Below are 19,305 nucleotides of genomic sequence, written 5' to 3' on the forward strand. Positions count from 1 at the left end.
AAACACTTCCCCCAGCTCCTTCTGACATTGCAGCAACATCTGACATGTCCACCATCCACAAGGGATTTCCATACACTAAGGATTTTAGACAAAGATATAAGAAGAGGTGATATAAAAGAAAAAACTACAACTAAGGAAATATTTAAACTTCTGAAAGATTGGGCAATTCCCTGAAGCTCAAAGCATGATGGCCGTCAAGCGAGATGCATTGAAATGACCAGACAACATCTACAGGAGGCAGTCTTGGAGCAATATGAAAGACATAGGTCCAGCTGCTCTAAATGAAGAGATGTCCTAAGACATGGCCATTTAACCAGGAGGGACGGAAACCCCTAAAGGAAGAGGGTCATGAAATATTAGACTGAATGTTGGTGGCAGAGGGAGAGGGGAAAATCAGTATTTCTTCTTCTGCCATCAGTCAAAGAATCCAGTAGATCCAGAAAATTCCTGTTCCTGGTTGGAAAACTTTGCCATTTCTTAAGAATGCTCAATTGACACAGATAAAAAAGATTTGTTTGTATATTATGAAAAAAAAAAGGCATTAACACCTGTGCCCCTTTCCAGGCAGACATCAGCTGTGTGCCCATGGAAAGGCAGTGCCACTTGTGCCCTGAGGTGCCCAGCTGGGATTGGATCTCTCCGAGAGCACCTGAGGGAGAGCAGAGCACCTTGCAAGCTGCAGGTCCCTGACAGCCCCACAGGGCTCTTGTCCCATCAACATCTGCTCTGCTCCAGTCTGAAACAGGGCCCAGCATGGTGCTGGGATCATCAGAGAGCTGAGGTGTGTGCTGGAATTCAATGGCCTCCCCATCCCGCAGCAGCCCTGCATTTCCCTCCTGCAGCCTTGGTCTCCAGCCCAGCCATGGAGGCTCTTTGGGCTCTGGAGTGTTGCTGCAGCCCCCAAGGGCAGCTGAGCTCTGCCTTTGGCACAGTCAGGCCTGGCCAGCACAGGCCATGCTCAGCAATTGCTTGTGTGTGCCTGGCCTTGCTGTCAGCCCTGGCAGCGGCTGCGTGGCCCCTTTGTGGCCCTGTGCTGGCCCAGCCATGGTGGCCCAGCCCCTGTGCAGGCCCAGCCAGGCCAGGAGCATTGCGGCTGGGAACGGCCCCTGTGCCGTGGTGCCCACAGCAGCCTTGGGGCTCTGTGCCCCATGGCCTCCCTGCTGGGCAGCCTCTGCCAGCTCCTGCAGAGCCCGTGGCACCTGTGGGGCTGCACAGACAGCCCTGCCCCGGGCTCTGCCGGCCTCTGGGCCAGCAGAGAGGCAGCCAGGGCTGGCCATGGCCGGGAACAGGCCCTGAGCCCCGCAGGAGGATGGAGCTGGGCCACAGCCAAACTCAGCCCAGGCCAAAGCTGGGCTCAGCAGCCAGGGCTGCCAACGCATGGGCACAGAGGCTGGTGCTGACAAATGTCCTGGGCCCCCTCCCTGCTCTGTCCATGCCACCAAGGGCACAGAGCAGCCTCCTCTCTGGCCACTTGCCTGTTTGCAATGCCTTGCACAGGCGCTGGCCCTGCCCCACAAGGCCTGGCCTGAGCCCTGCCCCTGCACGCTCAGCCAGGCTGAGATGGACACTGATGGTTTCTGAGCCAGGCTCTCGGAGCCCAGCCCAGCTCCCTGCAAGCTCTGCCAGCTGCCCTGAGCTCTGGGCAGCACCAAGGGCCTCTCTGAGCCCAGCCCGGCCCAGCCGGCTCTGGCCCCACAGCTCTGCTCAGGCCAGGCTGCTCTGGGCACTGGCCCCACGGCCTCAGCCCCTGCCAAGGGCACAGCAGCAGCTGCAGCTGCCACAGGACTCAGCCCCAGCCATGGGGGAAGGTGCTTGACCAAGGAGGCCAAAGGAGGCTCCCTGGCTGCCCTGCTCCTCTCAGCCTGAGGCGCTGAGAGCTCTGCAGCCCCTGGTGCCATCCCATCTGCCCAGGGCAGCACAAGAGCCCCGGCCTTGGGACCCTCAAGAGCATCAAGAGCTGCTCCTGCTCCAGGCCCAGGGCCCATGCCAAAGCTGGGACAGCAGCCACAAAGCTGTGCCCATTTCTGTTCATTGCTGCTCTGATGGGGATGGATCCTCAGCCACTTGGAGGCACTCATGAATGTTACAAGTCTTGAGGCCTCTTCTTTCTTGCGCTTTTCAGTTCAGAAATTCAGTGAGAAAAGCTCACAAAAATTTGTTCAAAACACCTGAATGAAAAAAAGCCCTTGGGAATAATTCAAATTTTCAATTATTCTGTGGCTAATTAGACAGATTTCAGAATTGTATTCAAATTGAATATACTGGTTTGAAAAAAATGCAGAGAGAACTGTTTTGACCTGTTTTCTTTTCCTGTTTATTGATTGATTATCAGAAATATCCAATTGATATTGACACCCAGCACCTCATAATTAGACAGATTTCAGAATTGTATTCAAATTGAATATACTGGTTTGAAAAAAATGCAGAGAGAACTATTTTGACCGGTTTTCTTTTCCTGTTTATTGATTGATTATCAGAAATATCCAATTGATATTGACCCCCAGCACCTCCTAATGCTGTCTGAACAGACATGAAAATCAAGACCCTTCATGGCTGACAATCAATAACACCTTGTCCCAACCCCATCCACACCATTTCCCTCATCGAGCCCCTGGCGCTCCTATGGATCAGGAATGGTGTGGCCAGCAGGAGCAGGGCAGTGATTCTTCCCCAGTGCTTTCATTGGTTGGGCAGCACCCTGAGGGCTGTGTCCAGTTCTGGGTCTCCCAATTTAGGAAGGACATGGAGGGGCTGGAGCGTGTCCAGAGAAGGGCAACAAGGCTGGGGAGGGGTCTGGAGCACAAGTCCTGTGAGGAGTAGCTGACGGAGCTCAGATTGTTTATCCTGGAGAAGAGGAGGCTCAGGGGACACAAGGCAGTGTCAGGGCACAGGTTGGACTTGATGATCCCCAAGGACTTTTCCAGCCTTGTTGATTCTATGATTCTCTGAAAGCACCCTTGGAGCAGTTGCAGGATGAGCCCTGGGCCTCCTCTTCAGCAGCTCCAGCAGCCCAGGTCCCTCAGCTTCTCCTGGCAGCCCCAAAGCCCATCCTGTCAGTCCTGCAGAGCCTCTGCAGCTCCTCCTCATTGCCCAGAACAGGGAGCCCCAGGGGCAGACACAGCAGCCCAGATGTGCCCCCCCTGGCCTGGGGTGCCTCTGGCAAGGGAGCAGCAGCAGGCACTGCAGGAGCCTGCAGACAATTCCTGCAGCACTTGTAGGATGATCCTGCTGCCCAAGGGACGTTGCCATGGGGCCAAGTCAGGAACTGCAATGGGGAGTGGGGCCAGAGAGGAAAGGGCAAACAGGAACGGGCTGTTTGCAGGGCAGGGAACAGGGCTGGGGGGGCGGGGGGGGGGGGGGGGGGTAAGAAATTTGTACCAGGGAAGAGTAAAGAAAACAAAGGAGAAGCCAAGGAAATGGTCAGGGCAGTTTGGGGGTGGCTGCCAGGCAGCCCTGGCTCTGAGCAACAGCGTCTGCAGTGGCACAGGAAACTCCCAGCTGATGGGAACAAACTTTCTGGCTGAGTGCAGAGGCCAGGACAAAGCTGAGTGGTTTCCCTGGTGTCCCGCAGGCCTTGCTGGGCCCAGGGGCTGATGGCATTTGTGCTCCCTCAGGTTCATGTCCCCACAGCAACAGCATGGGGGTGCTGGCCCTGCTGTGTGCAATGCAAACAGGGGCTGCTGAGGCAGTGCTGCCGTGTCTGTGCCTGCAAGGATGGGGCACCTGTGTGAGCTGGGGGAGAGGCCAGGGCTGCAGAGGGGGGATGTTGTTGGCAGCTGCATGAGGAGGCTCTGGGACGCTGCCCTGGGCTGTGCAGCGCACGGGGGATGGATCAGCCCCTGCTCTGCTGCTCCTTCCCGTCTGCCCCAGGGCCCTTGCAGAGCCCCAGCCATGCTGTTTGCCCCCAGCCTGCCCACGGCCAGCCTGGGGCTGCTGACGGGGGTTTCTGTGCTGAGCATTGGCCTGGCCGTGTTCTTGAGAGAGCCTGGGCAAGGAGCCTGGAGCCCCCAGGGCCTGGCCTGAGGCGTCAGCGCTGCCCCAGCAGTGCCCATGGCCTGTCCCTGCTGCAGCCCCGGCACTGCCACCCCCAGGGCTGTGCCCGGCCCCGAGAGCACTCAGGCCCTGCAGCAACACCAGGGCCACCAGGGCAGCGGGGCAGGGCCACGGCAGCAGCACTGGCAACACCAAGTGCTGCTGCTGCTGCTGTTGGGCACAGCTGCTGGGCCAGCACTGATCTGCCCCAGCTCTGCACACAGACATTGCTGCTGCATCTCTACAGAAGAGAACAAAAGGGCATCTCTGCAGAAAACTGCCGGGAGATCCTTTAGTTCTTTTAAAGCCATCAAGAGCGGAGCCCCTCATTGACACAATGTGGGGCCACAGGGAAGGTGGAGAGAAACAAAATGAGAAATTGCACAAGGAATGGCTTTTCTTCGTTGACAATATGAAAAAAGTAAAACAAAGGAAAAGTAAAAGTAAAAACAAAGGAAATGAAACCAAGAAGAAATATAAAAGATGAGTTTTATTACAAGTGATTTGCAGAAATTGGCCAGCAGTTTAATGTTCCTGAAACCATCCAGTTATCAGTCTCCACACGGCAGCCTTGAGCTCCTGGTTCCTCAGGCTGTAGATGAGGGGGTTTAGGGCTGGAGGCACCACCGAGTACAGAACTGACAGGGCCAGATCCAAGGATGTGGAGGACATGGAGAGGGGCTTCAGGTAGGAAAACATTGTAGTGCTGAGGAACAGAGAGACCACGGCCAGGTGAGGGAGGCAGGTGGAAAAGGCTTTGTGCCGTCCCTGCTCAGAGGGGATCCTCAGCACGGCCCTGAAGATCTGCACGTAGGAGAAAACAATGAACACAAAACAGCCAAAAAATAAACAGGAACCTAGAGTAAGAAGTCCCAGTTCCCTGAGGTGGGATTTGGAGCAGGAGAGTTTGAGGATCTGTGGGATTTCACAGAAGAACTGGCCCAGGGCATTGCCATGGCACAGGGGCAGGGAAAATGTATTGGCTGTGTGCATGAGAGCATTGAGAAAGGCACTGGCCCAGGCAGCTGCTGCCATGTGGGCACAAGCTCTGCTGCCCAGGAGGGTCCCGTAGTGCAGGGGTTTGCAGATGGACACGTAGCGGTCGTAGCACATCACGGTCAGGAGGAAATACTCTGCTGAAATGAAAAACAGAAAGAAAAAGAGCTGAGCAGCACATCCTATGTAGGAGATATTCCTAGTGTCCCAGAGGGAATTGTGCATGGCTTTGGGGACAGTGGTGCAGATGGAGCCCAGGTCAGCGAGGGCCAGGTTGAGCAGGAAGAAGAACATGGGCGTGTGCAGGTGGTGGCCGCAGGCTACGGCGCTGATGATGAGGCCGTTGCCCAGGAGGGCAGCCAGGGAGATGCCCAGCAAGAGGCAGAAGTGCAGGAGCTGCAGCTGCCGCGTGTCTGCCAATGCCAGCAGCAGGAAGTGCCTGATGGAGCTGCTGTTGGACATTTGCTGGGGCTGCACATGGGGATCTGTAAGAAAAGTAATCATGGAATAGTTGGGTTTGGAGAGGACTTGAAATATCCCAGCACAGCCTGGGGGCACTTTCCCCCCACTGCCTGCCCAGGGCTCTGCTGCCTGGAGCTGTCCCTGCCAGCAGCTGCTTCCCTGTGCCCAGGGCTGGGCCCTGCCAGTGCTGCCAGAGCCCAGGCCAGCCCTGGGGGCTCAGCTCTGCCCTGCAGAGCCCTCCCAGCTCAGGCACTGCCCAGGGGCAGCTCTGGCTCTGCAGGCTCTGATGGCAACGTCAGGGCAACCCTGAGGAGGTTGGAAAAGCGACACTGATGCTGCCTCAAAAGGCTGATTTCTTTCACTGCATGGTTTATTCAGATCTCAGATAATTTATTTTCTTTCCTCAGCCTTACCTGAGGGATGAATATCTATGTACAATTTCCCATCCAGGCAACACAGAGCAGTAGAATGAAAAGCAGGATTTCCCTTTTTATGCAGCCACTGCCTTGCTATGCTCCCTGTATAATCTAAATTCTGCAGTGAAATGCCATGCTGGGAGCATTCCTGAACAATGCAGCATCCTCCCCACACAAGGAGAACACTTCCAAGCCTCACCAGCTGTCTCCTGCCACCCAGATCTTGTCCCCCAGGGCTGGGAGCAGCTGCCAGGGCTGGCTGAGAGCTGTCCCTGGCAGGCAGCAGAGTCCCTGGCCCAGCACAGCGCCCTGGGCTGCAGGACCCTGCTCTGCAGGACAGCCCTGGGCACCCCTGGCTGCTCTACACAAGAGACAAGCAGAGAATGTACTCACAGGCTCTGCAGGCATTGGCATGTTCCAGCTTGAGGAGATGGCTCCAGGAGCTGCAGCTGCACTGTCCTGCAGCCAGAGGTTCCTGTGCCAAGGGCTGGCAGTGGTTGTGCCCCAGGCTCTTCTCAGCCCCTTCCCAGCCCTGACTGATTGAAGCTCTCTGTGCCTCTGTGCTGTGCCCGGGCTGGCTGCAGGCAGTGCCCCAGCCCTGCTGGGCTGGCACAAGAGCTGCTCATCCAGAGAAATGTGCTTTTGAAGCTCTTCTTGGTGACCAGGAGCTGCCTCTGTGCCAGGAGCCCAGCCCAGCTCAGCAGCACAGACACAGCACAAGGACTTTAATCAGCCTCTGGGCCTTTGTGCTCAGGCCCTGAACATCAGTCCCTGAGAGGGAGCTGAAGAAACCTCTGCAGAACTCCAAGGCAGAATCCAACTCCAAACTTTCTTGGACTTTTAATGGGTCCCACTGAGGGACACGACTGAGCAAGTGTCCCCAGGCCCCAGGCAGAGCAGAGAACTGCAGGCAGTGATGACAGGTGGGGACAAAGAGAAGCCAAGTCTTGGTGCCCTGGGGCACAGCAGGGTCTGTGCCAGCAAGGGCTGGGAGGAGACACCTTGTCCTGAGGCCCTGGGGCCTCCTGGCACAGCCCCAGCCAGGCTGGGCCCTGTCAGCCCCTTGTGCTGCCCTCAGCATCCCCCCCTAGCCCACATCCCAGTGGCCTCAAGGATCTGCTGCAAGGAGTCCCTGGGGAGCCTTGCTCAGCAATGGCCCTGGGGGCTCCTTCATGCTCCCTGCAGGGACTGCAGGTTTTTCAAAGGACTTTGTGTTTGGCTTTGCCTTGGAGTCTCTGAGAGCTTTGTGCAATCATGGCCTCCAATTATCTGCTGTAATTAGTCCCTGGAGAGGCTTTGTCAGTAACAACACTCAGTGGGGCTCATCAATGCTTCAAGGTACTCCAGTTATTTTAAGGTACTTGGTGTTTCCCTTTTGATAGAGACTCTGTGAGAGGTTTCTGCAATCATGGCTCCAATTATCTGCTTTAATGAGTCCCTTGAGAGCTTTGTACTGACACTCAGTGGGGCTCAGTAATGCTTTGAGCTTCTCAAAATTTTTAAGGTACTTTGGAATTTCCTTTCCACATTGAGACTCTGAGAGGTTTTTGGTCAATCCTGGCCTCCAATTCTCTCCTCCAAGGAGTCCATGAGGAGCCTGTGTTGGGCATGGACCTCACTGAGACCCATTCATGCTTTGAGACACTTTGGGGTTTTCTTCTGACTTTGACTCCTGGAAAGCTTTGTGCAATCTCCTCTCAGGCCCTGAGGTTCAAGGGCTCAGCTCCAAATGCACCACAGGGCTCATCAGGCTGCAACAAGTCCTGACAAACCATGGCTCTGCCTAGATTTCCCTCTGCTCTAATGCAGTTTATCAGGAACGTATCTGGAGTGATTTTGGTTTGCTAATTTGAGATTTCTCAGCCAATGCATCTCTTAGTGCAGTGGGATCAGTGTTGGCTAATTACCATTGCACTAACTGGAATATATTTACTCATGTCCTGCAGTGAGACAGCATTAGGAGAAAGGCAACGTAGGCTTAAATTTTAAAAGGGTATATAGAAAAGTTTATTACCAGTAAATAGAAGAAAGAATAATAAGAATCTGAACACTTCTCCTCTCCCTACAACCTTTTCTTTCTTACTGACAATGCAAGGAGACAAAACCTGAAAGTTTCAGTCAGTTTACACCACCTAGAACAGTCTTTCTTCAGTTCACTTAGGGAGAGGAGTCTCTCTTTCATGCTATGGAGACTTCTCCATAAGAAAAAAGTTCTCTTGTGGCTCTCAATTCCCACAAAGAGCAGCTGCCCAGAAAATCTGCAATTGTGAAGTCCCTCCCATTTTTCATAGCTTTTCCCACAGCTGTGTTTATGGGCCATGTCAACTTATGGGGTATGAGTTTAAAGATGAGCTGTTGAAGAGCAAAGATTCTCTTCATCTATTTCTGAAATCATCTTCATCTCTGAGAACAGAGATCTTCTTCTTCACTCCCTGAGGACACAGGGTCTCACCACTCTTCTCTCTTTCTCTGTTGAAACTTCTCATGGGATCACAGCTACTTCAACATTTGCCTACTTTAGCATGGAGGTTTTTGCTGAACAGGTCATCTCCCCATATTTTCAATTAGTTATAGGGAAAAAGAGAGTCTGATATATTAATTACATCCTTCTCCATAGCTTTACAAGAGGATTTCAGTCCCAAGATCAAGGCATCTCCTCATCCCTCCCATCTGGGACTCAACTTCCCCTTCACTGACCTGGGTGTCTTCATGTTGCTCCTCTGTGTGCCTGCACTTTGTCCTTTTCTCTCACTGGAGGGAGGATGGAAGCACTGAAAGAGTTCATATCTCACCCGGGGCCTGCAGATGGTTCCGTGCCCCCGGCCAGGCTCGGTGCTTGCGGCCGGAGCTGTTTTATGATGGAGGTTTCTGCAGCGGCTGCGCTGGGGCTGTGTCAGGATGGGCCGCGCTGGGGCAGGGCCAGGATCTCAGCAGCCAGGCCAGAGCACAGCAGCAGCACGGCCGGGGCCGATAGCTTCTCCTGCCCCTGCCCGGGGCTTGCGGCTGAAGCCCAAGGGTGGCAGAATCTTGGCCGAGCCGGCCCGGCCCGGGGCTGCTCCTGGGGCCCGGCGGATCCTGGCTGGGCCCGGGCTGGCGGCGGGGCAGGGCTCAGCAGGGCCCAGATGTTCCCAACTGCAGCCATGGCCTGGCCCGGCCTCGGCCCCGCGGCCTCCCCTGCCCTGCCCGGCAGCCGATGGGGCCTGGCGGGGTCCCTGGGAAGGGGCCCGGCCCCACGGCAGGAGCCGCCCGGCCTTGCTGGAACCCTGGATGCTGAGAAATTTAAACTTTCTCTGCTGAACGGCACAGACCTGCAAGAGAACACTGCAATTGACCTGAGGCTGTGGAGAAGGCTTCCAAAATTGATCAATAGCATTGGGATTATGGGTGTGTAGTTGGTTAGAAGTGTATAATATCACAGAAAAATCTTAAGACTTCAGGGTTTTAGAAGATAATAATAAATATGAAGCCAGATGGAGGTTTTAGGGTGAAGACAGCTTGTTCTTCTTTACCTTCTTCTTTCTTCTTCACCTTCTTCTTCCTTCTTCTTCACCTTCTTCTTCCTTCTTCTTCATGGGTTTGGGTGGTATTTTGTAATTGAACATAAAAGTCTGCATTGCAGGCTTCAAATGATCAATTATTGGGTTAAAAGGGAAAATAATTTAGGTACCTTTTCTTAATTGGATAGTTTAGCCTTAAAAGACCTTGTAACAAGAGATAGTTAGCCATTTTGTACCCTGATAATGAAAGAGTGTAGAACTCACGGCCTTAAGAATGTAACATGGGTAAGAAACAATAAACACCTGAGTCTGAACACATCCTGTCATCTCAAGTGCCTTCAATCCCTAGCCCAAGAGAAGTAGAAAAAGCAAGCAGGGAACCCACATGGCCCACCCTGGCTGAGATGGGGAGCTGGGCTGGCCTTGTTACCTCTGTGCCAGCCAGAAGGGAAAGAGACTCTCCCAGGCTTTCCCATCTTTAACATGTGTCTTCACAGAGGCGTGTACAGTTTCCTTACTGGTTTAACAGATTGTCAATTCTCAAAGATAATTACTCATTGGTTTTTTGTCAGACGTGGAGGAAACTGCTAGCAGCTTCTCTTAGAACATCACTTCCATGATGCCAAACCCTCACAACAGCACAGAGCACAGAGCTCCTTTGTCCATATATAGTGCATATGGGCCCAAGTCCTCAAAAACGCTTCTTGGGAGATCTCTGGGCCCTTTCCAAGTTTTTTTCAACTGAAAGCATTCAGCTCAGAGTCTAAGAAAATCACCAGAGGACACGGCCAGCCTGACCTGTCTGTCCTTGCTACTCTTGTCTGGGACCAATCTTTGGAAATATGGAATTTGGGAGGCCAAATTCTAATTTTGGCCATGGACCCTGGACATGAAGGTTGGTTCTTTTCCATAGGAAGGAAGGAACAGAGCCCCAGTGTTTGCCAGGCAGAAGAGAGTGACCACCAGAGGACAAGGCCAGCCAGAAGTGGCAGGTTTTTTTCTGAGAGAAACCCTTGCATATAGGAAAATTTTTAGAGAGAATAACAATTTTGGCAATGGACATTTAAAAAGAGGGACAGTTCTTTCCATAGCAAGGAAAGCACGGAGCCCCAGTGCTCCAGGAGCTGATGAGAGGCAGCCCTTGACATCAGAACATCAGCCAGACCTTTCAGGTGGCCCCTGGGAGGCCAAGCCAGCCAGGCCTGTTCCATGTTCCCTCAGTTCCATCAGGCCCCACAGTGTCCCAATGGTCCCTTGCTTCCCTGAGGCCCTGAGGTGTCATAATGCCCCCTTGGTGACACCAGGCCCTGAAGGGTCCCAATGGTCTCCATGGTTCCATCAGGCCCCACAGAGCCAGAATGGTCTCTGGGTTCCATGAAGCCCCGCTGTGTCACCACGGCCCCTTGGTTCCATGGGCTCCAGTGGTGCCACAATGATCCCCTTGGTTCCATGGGGTCCCCACAGTGTCCCAGTGATCTCCATGGGAAGGGAAGGACCCAGCCCCAGTGTTGCAGGGGAAGCCACCAGAGGCCAAGGCCAGCCAGGCTTGATGGTACTGGCAGATTGTGCCTGGGAGTAACCTTTGGATATCCAGAATTTTGGAGGTGGAATCCCAATTTCAGACATGGACGCCTGGAGGATAAGGATGCTTGTTTTCCATTGGAAAGAAACCATGGAACACTGATTCAACAGTGACATTTGGGGATCTATGGGGAGCATTGGGGATCGTTTCTGGACCTTGTGACCCAACAGGAGCTTCTCTAATAAATGTTGCGTGAAGCTCCCACTGTGCCCACCACTGGAGCCCCTGTGAGTGTCTGGGACATCCCAGCTCTCTGGCAGCCTGGGGACTCCTGGGATGTCACCATAGAATGGCTGTGACTGCCCCTGACCACAGGGCTCTTTACCATCCTAGAAACCCCTCGGAGGTCTCCATGGATCCCCTGCCCCTGCCTGTGACATTCCAGCTCTGGAACAGCCTGGAGATTCTTGGAATGTCCCCATGGAACCCTTCTGAGGGCCTGTGACAAATCTGATCCTTAGCAGGCAACCATCACCAGTCCACTGTTGCTATGGGCAGTTTCCATAGCAACCATCACCAGCACCCTGTTCCTATGCTCAGTCCCTTGGCAGCTCCATGGAGACACCATGCCAGGGGTGGTTGCCATGGCCACCAGGGCTGGCACCAGCTGGGATGCTTGGTTTCCATGGGCCGGGCTTCAGCAATGGGATTCCCCAATTTCCTGCTCCCGCTAAAACCGCGCTGCCCTCGCTGCCCTCCCACCTCCCATGGAAAGCACAAAAGGCAAAGATCCCGGGCTGGGATAAGAACATCTTATTGGGAACTGCAATGAGATAAAGAAGAAACAGGAACAAAAACAATATTGATAACAGAAGGGATAAGTAAAACTATTTACAGAGAAAACTACAACATCAACAACTAGTTCTTCCTGGCAATGTATTTCCTCCTGTCTGGAAAGGACACCCTTCTCCTCAGGGAGAGAGAGAGAGAGAGTCCCTTTCCTGCCCCTGGCAATGACCTGAGGTGGGAGTGAATGTAATGACAGGGCCATGGCCAGACCTTCATGTTCTCCAATCCCACATCATGTCATTGGCAGGGGCAGGAAAAGGGACAGGTGTCTTCCCAGCATGGATCACAGGGAACATGGATCACCAGGGCTCTTCCCAGTGTGGGGTCTCCAATGGGGGATTAAGCTGGAGCAGTGCATTAAACTCTTCCTGCAGTTGGGGCATGTGCAGGGCTTCTTTTACTGGTGCCTCTGTTGGTGTCTGCTCAAGTGAGAGCTGCTGGTGAAGCTCTTCCCACACTGGGGACACTTGCAGGGCCTCTCCCCAGTGTGGATGCGCCGGTGGGTGACGAGGGTGGAGTTGTGCTTGAAGCCCTTCCCGCAGTCAGGGCAGTGGAAGGGCCTCTCATCCGTGTGAATGCGCTGGTGCTGGCGGAGCTGAGAGCTGGTGTGAAACCTCTTCCCACACTCAGGGCACTTGTAGGGCCGCTCCCCAGTGTGGATCATTTGGTGGATGATCATTTGGCTCTTCCTACTAAAGGTCATCCCACATTCCCCACAGTTGTATGGCCTTTCCCCAGTGTGGATCCTCTGGTGGCAGATCAACAGAGACTTCTGCCTAAAGCTCTTCCCACATTCCCCACATTCATAGGGTCGTTCCCTGGTGTGGGTCTTCTGGTGGGAGATCAGGTTAGAGTTCTGGCGGAAGCTCATCCCACATTTCCCACACTTGTAGGGCTTCTCCCCGGTGTGGATCCGCTGGTGCCTGATGAGGTGGGAGTTGCGCTTGAAGCCCATCCCACAGTCAGGGCAGCAGAAGGGCCTCTCATCCGTGTGAATCCGCTCATGCAGGAGGAGATCGGAGTTGGTGTAAAACCTCGTCTGACACTGGGGACACTCGTAGGGCCTCTCCCTCTCCCCAGTGTGGATGTGCTGGTGGGTGATGAGGGTGGAGTTGCGCTTGAACCCCTTCCCACAGTCAGGGCAGTGGAAGGGCCTCTCATCAGTGTGAATCTGCTGGTGCTGGAGGAGACTGGAGCTGGTCTGAAACCTCTTCTGACACTCAGGACACTCGTAGGGCCTCTCCCCAGTGTGGATGGCGTTGGTGGATGATGAGGGCAGAGCTGCAGCTGAAGCCCTTCCCACACTCCCCACACTCGTAGGGCCATTCCCCGGTGTGGATCATCTGGTGGCTGATCAGGGTGCTGCTCTGCCTGAAGCTCTTCCCACACTCCAAGCACTTGTGGGGCTTCTCCCCATTGTGAAGCTGCCCATGGGCCACCAGCTCTGAGCTCTGGCTGAAGCTCTGTCCACCTTCCTGGCTCAGGGTGGGTCTTTCCTCCTCAGAGCACCCTGGGCTGGGTTTGGAGCCCCTCCTCCTGTGGGATCTCTGGGGATTTTCCTCCCCATTGGATTCCTGTGCCCTGGAGTCACTCAAAATGGCCTCTTCCATGAGGCTCTGCCATGGAGATTTTTCCTCCTTGGTCTCCATCCTCAGCTCCTTCTCTGGGGGAGGAAGGACAAGGAGAGGATGGGATTTGCCTCCGTGCCAGAGGGAAGGGGAAGGAGATCCCCCCAGTGCATCCCCAGCAGGACGGGGTTGGCAGCAGGGTTGTCCTGCAGCCGGGGGCTGTGCTGGGCTGGGAGATGGAGCAGGAGAGAGGGGGAAAGGGGCACTGACTTCCTCCTCACCTGCCTGGCTGTCCCAGGGCATTGTGTCAGTTTGAAAAGACAGGTGTCTGCTAAGGAAGGCAGGAGACTCCCTTGAAATGGAAAATATTAATCACTTCCCTTGGAATTATAATTTTCAAAACAAGGGAATGTCAAGCAAAGTCTATGGAAATAGGAATAACAGTTCTTCAGAAGGAAAATTAAAAATACAAATGCAGTAGTACTAAAAACTACTTACGGAGTAAGAATACGACCTGACACCCTGTGGGTCAGAGTGTTGGTAGCACTCCTGTTAAATGGTGGCTGCAGTGCTCCTGCAGGGACAGGTGTGGTTCTGTTGGAGCAGTGATCCTGTGGAAGGGTGGAGTTTTCCTCTGAAGGTCCAGTTGTGGTGCCGATTGGCCTGGTCTTCCTCTGAGATCCAGTGGAGCTGAAAGCTGCTCTTCTGGGAATCCTGTGGGAGAAGGCTGACTCTGTTGTTCACATTCTCAGATTATATCCAGGTAGGAATGCTTGGCTCCTCCCTCTGGGCAGAGCTTCTCACAATGGGATGATGGAATTTTTATTGGTGACACTCAATGGCCCATTAACAGAAGATATCTCCCTGGAGGGAGGATTCATGTGGAAGAGATAAAGTAAACTGCTCAATTAACAGATGATAATTGCCCCAGCTTTAACAGAGGGTAATTGAATACACACCCAGCTAAACCTGAGACACTGTTCCAGCCTTGGAAAGCAGGATTTGGTACCAGGATTCTTTAGGGAATGCAACCCTGATTGAAGGCAGAGATAGAATCTCCAGAGCCTGCAGCCAGAAATGGACAGTTGTGTGATACTCATTTCAACATCTTCTCTTTTGGAATTATTGACTAATGATTATTTGCTTTGCCTACCTAATATTTTTGTAATTTTTTGCAAATTTGCATTATCTAAATTACACTGTTCCTTAAGTTAAGTTGGTGTCTGTGTCTTTGGTGTGGGCCCTGCCCACTGGCGAAACAGGGCCCCATCCTGCCTAAGTGTTACCTGGGGAGACAAAACCCTCACTGCAAATGTGCCCCCTTCCTCCTTGTTCCCCACACTTCATGCACTGATCATGATGTCCTATGGTCTGGGGTATCCCTGGGGTCAGCTGGGATCTCCTGTCCTGGCTGTGTCCCCTCCCAAGCTCCCCCACACCCTCAGCCCCTCCGCAGCGTGGCCGAATGAGGGGCAGGACAGGCCTTGGTTCAGTGCGAGCTCAGCAAGAACAAAACCATCTCTGCGTGCTCAGCTCTGTGCTCAGCCCCCGGCCCTGGCATTTCCTCCACTGCCACCCCGGAGCCCCCTTTCCCACCCCTCTGCCCCACGGCCGCCGCAGCACCGGCTGACAATAGAAGCAATTCTGGGGCAATTCCAAGTTTCCTTGGTTCCTGCACAGCTCCAGCTCAGCTGCTGGCAAGTTCCAATTAAAGAAAAGTGCAAATTCGGCCCAATACAGATATTATTAAAAGGAAGTGGAAGCTCTGTGTAGCTGTCACAAAGGTGACAGGGATGAAGAGAATAATGATTCTCACATTTGGAAAAAACCCAAGCCTGGGAATTCAGTAGTTATTTGGGAATTTAGCTACTTGAGCTGGGCTTCTTGTGGGACTTTTAGCAGCCTTGTGTTCCTCACCATGTGGTGAATGAACCTTGTCAGTCTTGCTGGTATCATTTGCTCCATTTCCTCCAGTGATTTTAACAAACTTTTCAAGGAGGGACAACAAAGTATTTTCTTTACACTCCAGTCCCACAACAGCCATTTTCCTCATCAGTTCTCCCATAGGTCGCTCAGAGGAAGCTGCATCCAAGTTTCCAAGAGTTCCTCCAGAGAGACCCACAACCTCCTCAGAGGAAGGAACCATGCTGTAGTCAAAGGCAACTGGGGTCAAAGAACAGTGCCCTGAACTCACTGTGCCAAAATAATTTTGCAATCTGGTTAAGAAAATATTAGAGAGATGCCATTTGCCCTGGAGCAGGGCAAGTGTGACATTGTCCCCTGTGTGTGTGTGGCCTTCCCAGGGTGGGGGTTTTACACCTGAGCCAGTTTGGGTAAGGGGGGTGGTGTTCACCCCCTGAGCAGGGATTCCCCCACTGTTTCAGGCTGCAATGTAAGATGGAACCAAATGCATGTTTTCAATCCCCATCTTCATCAGCTGCTATAAACAGGTGGGGCAGTGTTCTTGATCTCTTCCATGACTCAGCCCTGATAACGCCCTCCAGGGGAGAGATCTTCTGTGAATGGGCCATTGAGTGTCACTGCAGGACTGATAGAATTCCATCCTCCCATTGTGGGATGCTCCGCCCAGGGGGAGGGTCCAAGCATTCCTACCTGCATATAAGGTGAGCCTTGCAACACCAGGAGCAGCTTGCCTACTGGATTCCCAGAGGACAAGAGCTCCAGAACCACCCCTGGACCTCCAGAGGAAGACCAGACCCTTCTACAGGATCACTGCTTGGACAGAATCACGTTCATCACTCCAACAGGACTGCAGCCACCATTTAATGGGACTGCAGCCACCAGCCTGACCAGCAGGGTGTCAGGTTATATCCAGACTCTGTCAGTTTAAGGAAGTGTTTCTGCATCATTGCCTCGATCTTCATTTTCTTATTAAATTGTAATTCTGGTTTAGACCCTCCCCAGGTTTGCCTTCAAACAAGTACAAAATTCAATGTACTTATCCCTTGTTTTCTTCTCAAAACAGGATTTTCCATCCCTTAAACTTGGCCAGATGGAGGAGGAGGCTGCGAGGAAGAAGACGGTGCCCCAGGAGCCCCAGGCAGGTGAGGAGGAAGTCAGTGCCCCTTTCCCCCTCTCTCCTGCTCCATCTCCCAGCCCAGCACAGCCCCCGGCTGCAGGACAACCCTGCTGCCAACCCCGTCCTGCTGGGGATGCACTGGGGGGATCTCCTTCCCCTTCCCTCTGGCATGGAGGCAAATCCCATCCTCTCCTTGTCCTTCCTCCCCCAGGGAAGAAGCTGAGGATGGAGACCAGGGAGGACAAATCCCTGTGGCAGAACCTCATGGAAGAGGCCAATTCGAGTGGCTCCACAGTGCAGAATTCCAACGTGGAGGACAAGTCCCAGAGATTCCACAGGAGAAGGGGCTCCAAACCCAGCCCAGGGTGCTCTGAGGAGGAAAGACACACCCTGAGCCAGGAAGGTGGACAGAGCTTCAGCCAGAGCTCCGAGCTGGTGGCCCATGAGCAGCTTCATGATGGGAAAAAGCCCCACAAGTGCTTGGAGTGTGGGAAGAGCTTCAGGCAGAGCAGCACCCTGATCAGCCACCAGATGATCCACACTGGGGAATGGCCCTATGAGTGTGGGGAGTGTGGGAAGGGCTTCAGCTGCAGCTCCACCCTTTTGACCCACCAGTGCATCCACACTGGGGAGAGGCCCTACGAGTGTCCTGAGTGCCAGAAGAGGTTTCACACCAGCCCTGATCTCGCCAGGCACCGGCAGATTCACACAGAGGAAAGGCCCTTCAACTGCCCTGATTGCGGGATGGGCTTCAAGCGCAAGTACCACCTCATCAGGCACCAGCTCATCCACACTGGGGAGAGACCCTACGAGTGCCGCACGTGTGGGAAGAGGTTTCGGACCAGCTCAAATCTCCTCCTGCATGAGCGGATTCACGCGGATGAGAGGCCCTTCTACTGCCCTGACTGCGGGAAGAGCTTCAAGCACAATTCCACCCTCATCAGGCACCAGCGCATCCACACTGGGGAGAGGCAGAGGCCCTACGAGTGTCCCCAGTGTGGGAAGAGCTTCACCAGAAGCTCTCATTTGACAAGACACCAACGGAGCCACCCGTAAATGAAGCCCTGCAAGTGCCTCGATTGCAGGAACAGCTTCATGCACCACTCCAGCTTCATCCCCCATGGGAGAAGCCAGATTGCAAAGAGCCCTGGTGATCCATGTTCCCTGTGATCCATGCTGGGAAGACACCTGTACCTTTTCCTGCCCTTTGCCAATGACCTGATGTGGGATTGGAGAACATGAGGGTCTGGCCATGGCCCTGTCATTACATTCAGTCCCACCTCAGATCATTGCCAGGGACAGGAAAGGGACTCTCTCTCTCTCCCTGAGGAGAAGGGTGTCCTTTCCAGGCAAGAAATATTGTAGCCAGGCAGACCCTGTGAGTTGTGTTGTAGTTTTCCCTGTAAACAGTTTTATTTATCCCTTCTGTTATCAATATTGTTTCTGTTCCTGTTTGTTCCTTATCTCGTTGCTGTTCCCAATAAATTGTTCTTATCCCAGCCCGGGATCTTTGCCTTTTGTGCTTTCCATGGGAGGCGGGAGGGCAGCGAGGGCAGCGTGATTTTAGCAGGAGCAGGAAATTGGGGAATCCCATTCCTGAAGCCCGGCCCGTGGAAAGCGAGCATCCCAGCTGGTGCCAGCCCTGGTGGCCATGGCAGCAGCCTTGGGAGCGGGTCCCCGGCTGGGGCTGTGGGAACCTCTTCCCTCTGGTGCCCAGGGACAGGAGTGGAGGGAGCGGCTGCAGCTGAGTTGGGGCAGGCTCAGCTTGGATGTCAGGAAAAGGTTTTTGGCCAGAGGCTGCTGGGGCCCTGGCCAGGCTCCCCAGGGCAGGGTCCCAGCTCCAGGGCTCTCTGAGCTGCAGCAGCGTTTGGCCAGTGCTGCCAGGCCCAGGCTGGCATTGTTGGGGTGTCCTGTGCAGGGCCAGCAGTTGGACTGGAGGATCCTGATGGGTCCCTCCCAGCTCAGCCAATTCTGTGCTTCTGGGATCCCATCAGCCTGGGGATGGGGGCTGCCAATGGTTGCCATGGCAACGGGCTCTGGCTGCAGGCCTGAGCTGGTGTCCATGGCAACCACCCCTGGCATGGGGTCTCCATGGAACTGCCAAGGGACTGAGCATAGCAGCAGGGGGCTGGTGATGGTTGCCATGGAAACTGACCATAGCAACAGTGGACTGGTGATGGTTGCCTGCTAAGGATCAGATTTGTCACAGGTCCTCAGAAGGGTTCCATGGGGACTTTCCAAGAGTCTCCAGGCTGTTCCAGAGCTGGAATGTCACACACAGAGACAGGGGCTCCATGGATGCCTCCCAGGGCTTTCTGGGATGGTAAAGAGCCCTGGGGTCAGAGACAGTCACAGCCATCCCATGGTGACATCCCAGGAGTCCCCAGGCTGCCAAAGAGCCGGGATGTCCCAGACACTCACAGGGGTTCCTGTCATGACCACAGTGGGAGCTTCAGGCAACATTTATTAGAGAAGCTCCTGTTGGGTCATGAGGTGCAGGAACAATCCCCAATACTCCCCATAGATCCCCAAATGTCACTGTTGAATCAGTGTTCCGTGCTTTCTTTCCAATGGAAAACAAGCATCCTTATCCTCCAGGTGTCCATGTCTGAAATTGGGATTCCACCTCCAAAATTCTGGATATCCAAGGGTTGCTCCCAGGCAAAATCTGCCAGTACCATCAAGCCTGGGTGGCCTGGACCTCTGGTGACTGCCCCTGCAACACTGGGGCTGGGTTCTTCCCTCCCCATGGAGATCACTGGGACACTGTGGAGACCTCATGGAACCAAGGGAATCATTGTGGCACCACTGGAGCCCATGGAACCAAGGGGCCATGGTGACACAGTGGGGCTTCATGGAACCCAGAGACCATTATGGCTCCGTGGGGCCTGATGGAACCATGGAGACCATTGGGACCCTTCAG

General features: G+C 54.0%; 1 protein-coding gene across 1 annotated transcript in view; it reads right to left on the bottom strand.

Moving 5' to 3' along the window:
• Positions 1-12,994: 12,994 nt before the first annotated feature.
• LOC143692674 (uncharacterized) overlaps positions 12,995-19,305 on the bottom strand; it is a 127,079-nt gene continuing 120,768 nt past the window's right edge. Inside the window, exon 3 of the mRNA XM_077172921.1 lies at positions 12,995-13,245. Coding sequence (XP_077029036.1) covers positions 12,995-13,245 — 251 coding nt within the window. The remainder of the gene's footprint in view (positions 13,246-19,305) is intronic.

This window comes from Agelaius phoeniceus, assembly GCF_051311805.1.
Source record: "Agelaius phoeniceus isolate bAgePho1 chromosome W unlocalized genomic scaffold, bAgePho1.hap1 SUPER_W_unloc_2, whole genome shotgun sequence".
NCBI lineage: Eukaryota > Metazoa > Chordata > Aves > Passeriformes > Icteridae > Agelaius > Agelaius phoeniceus.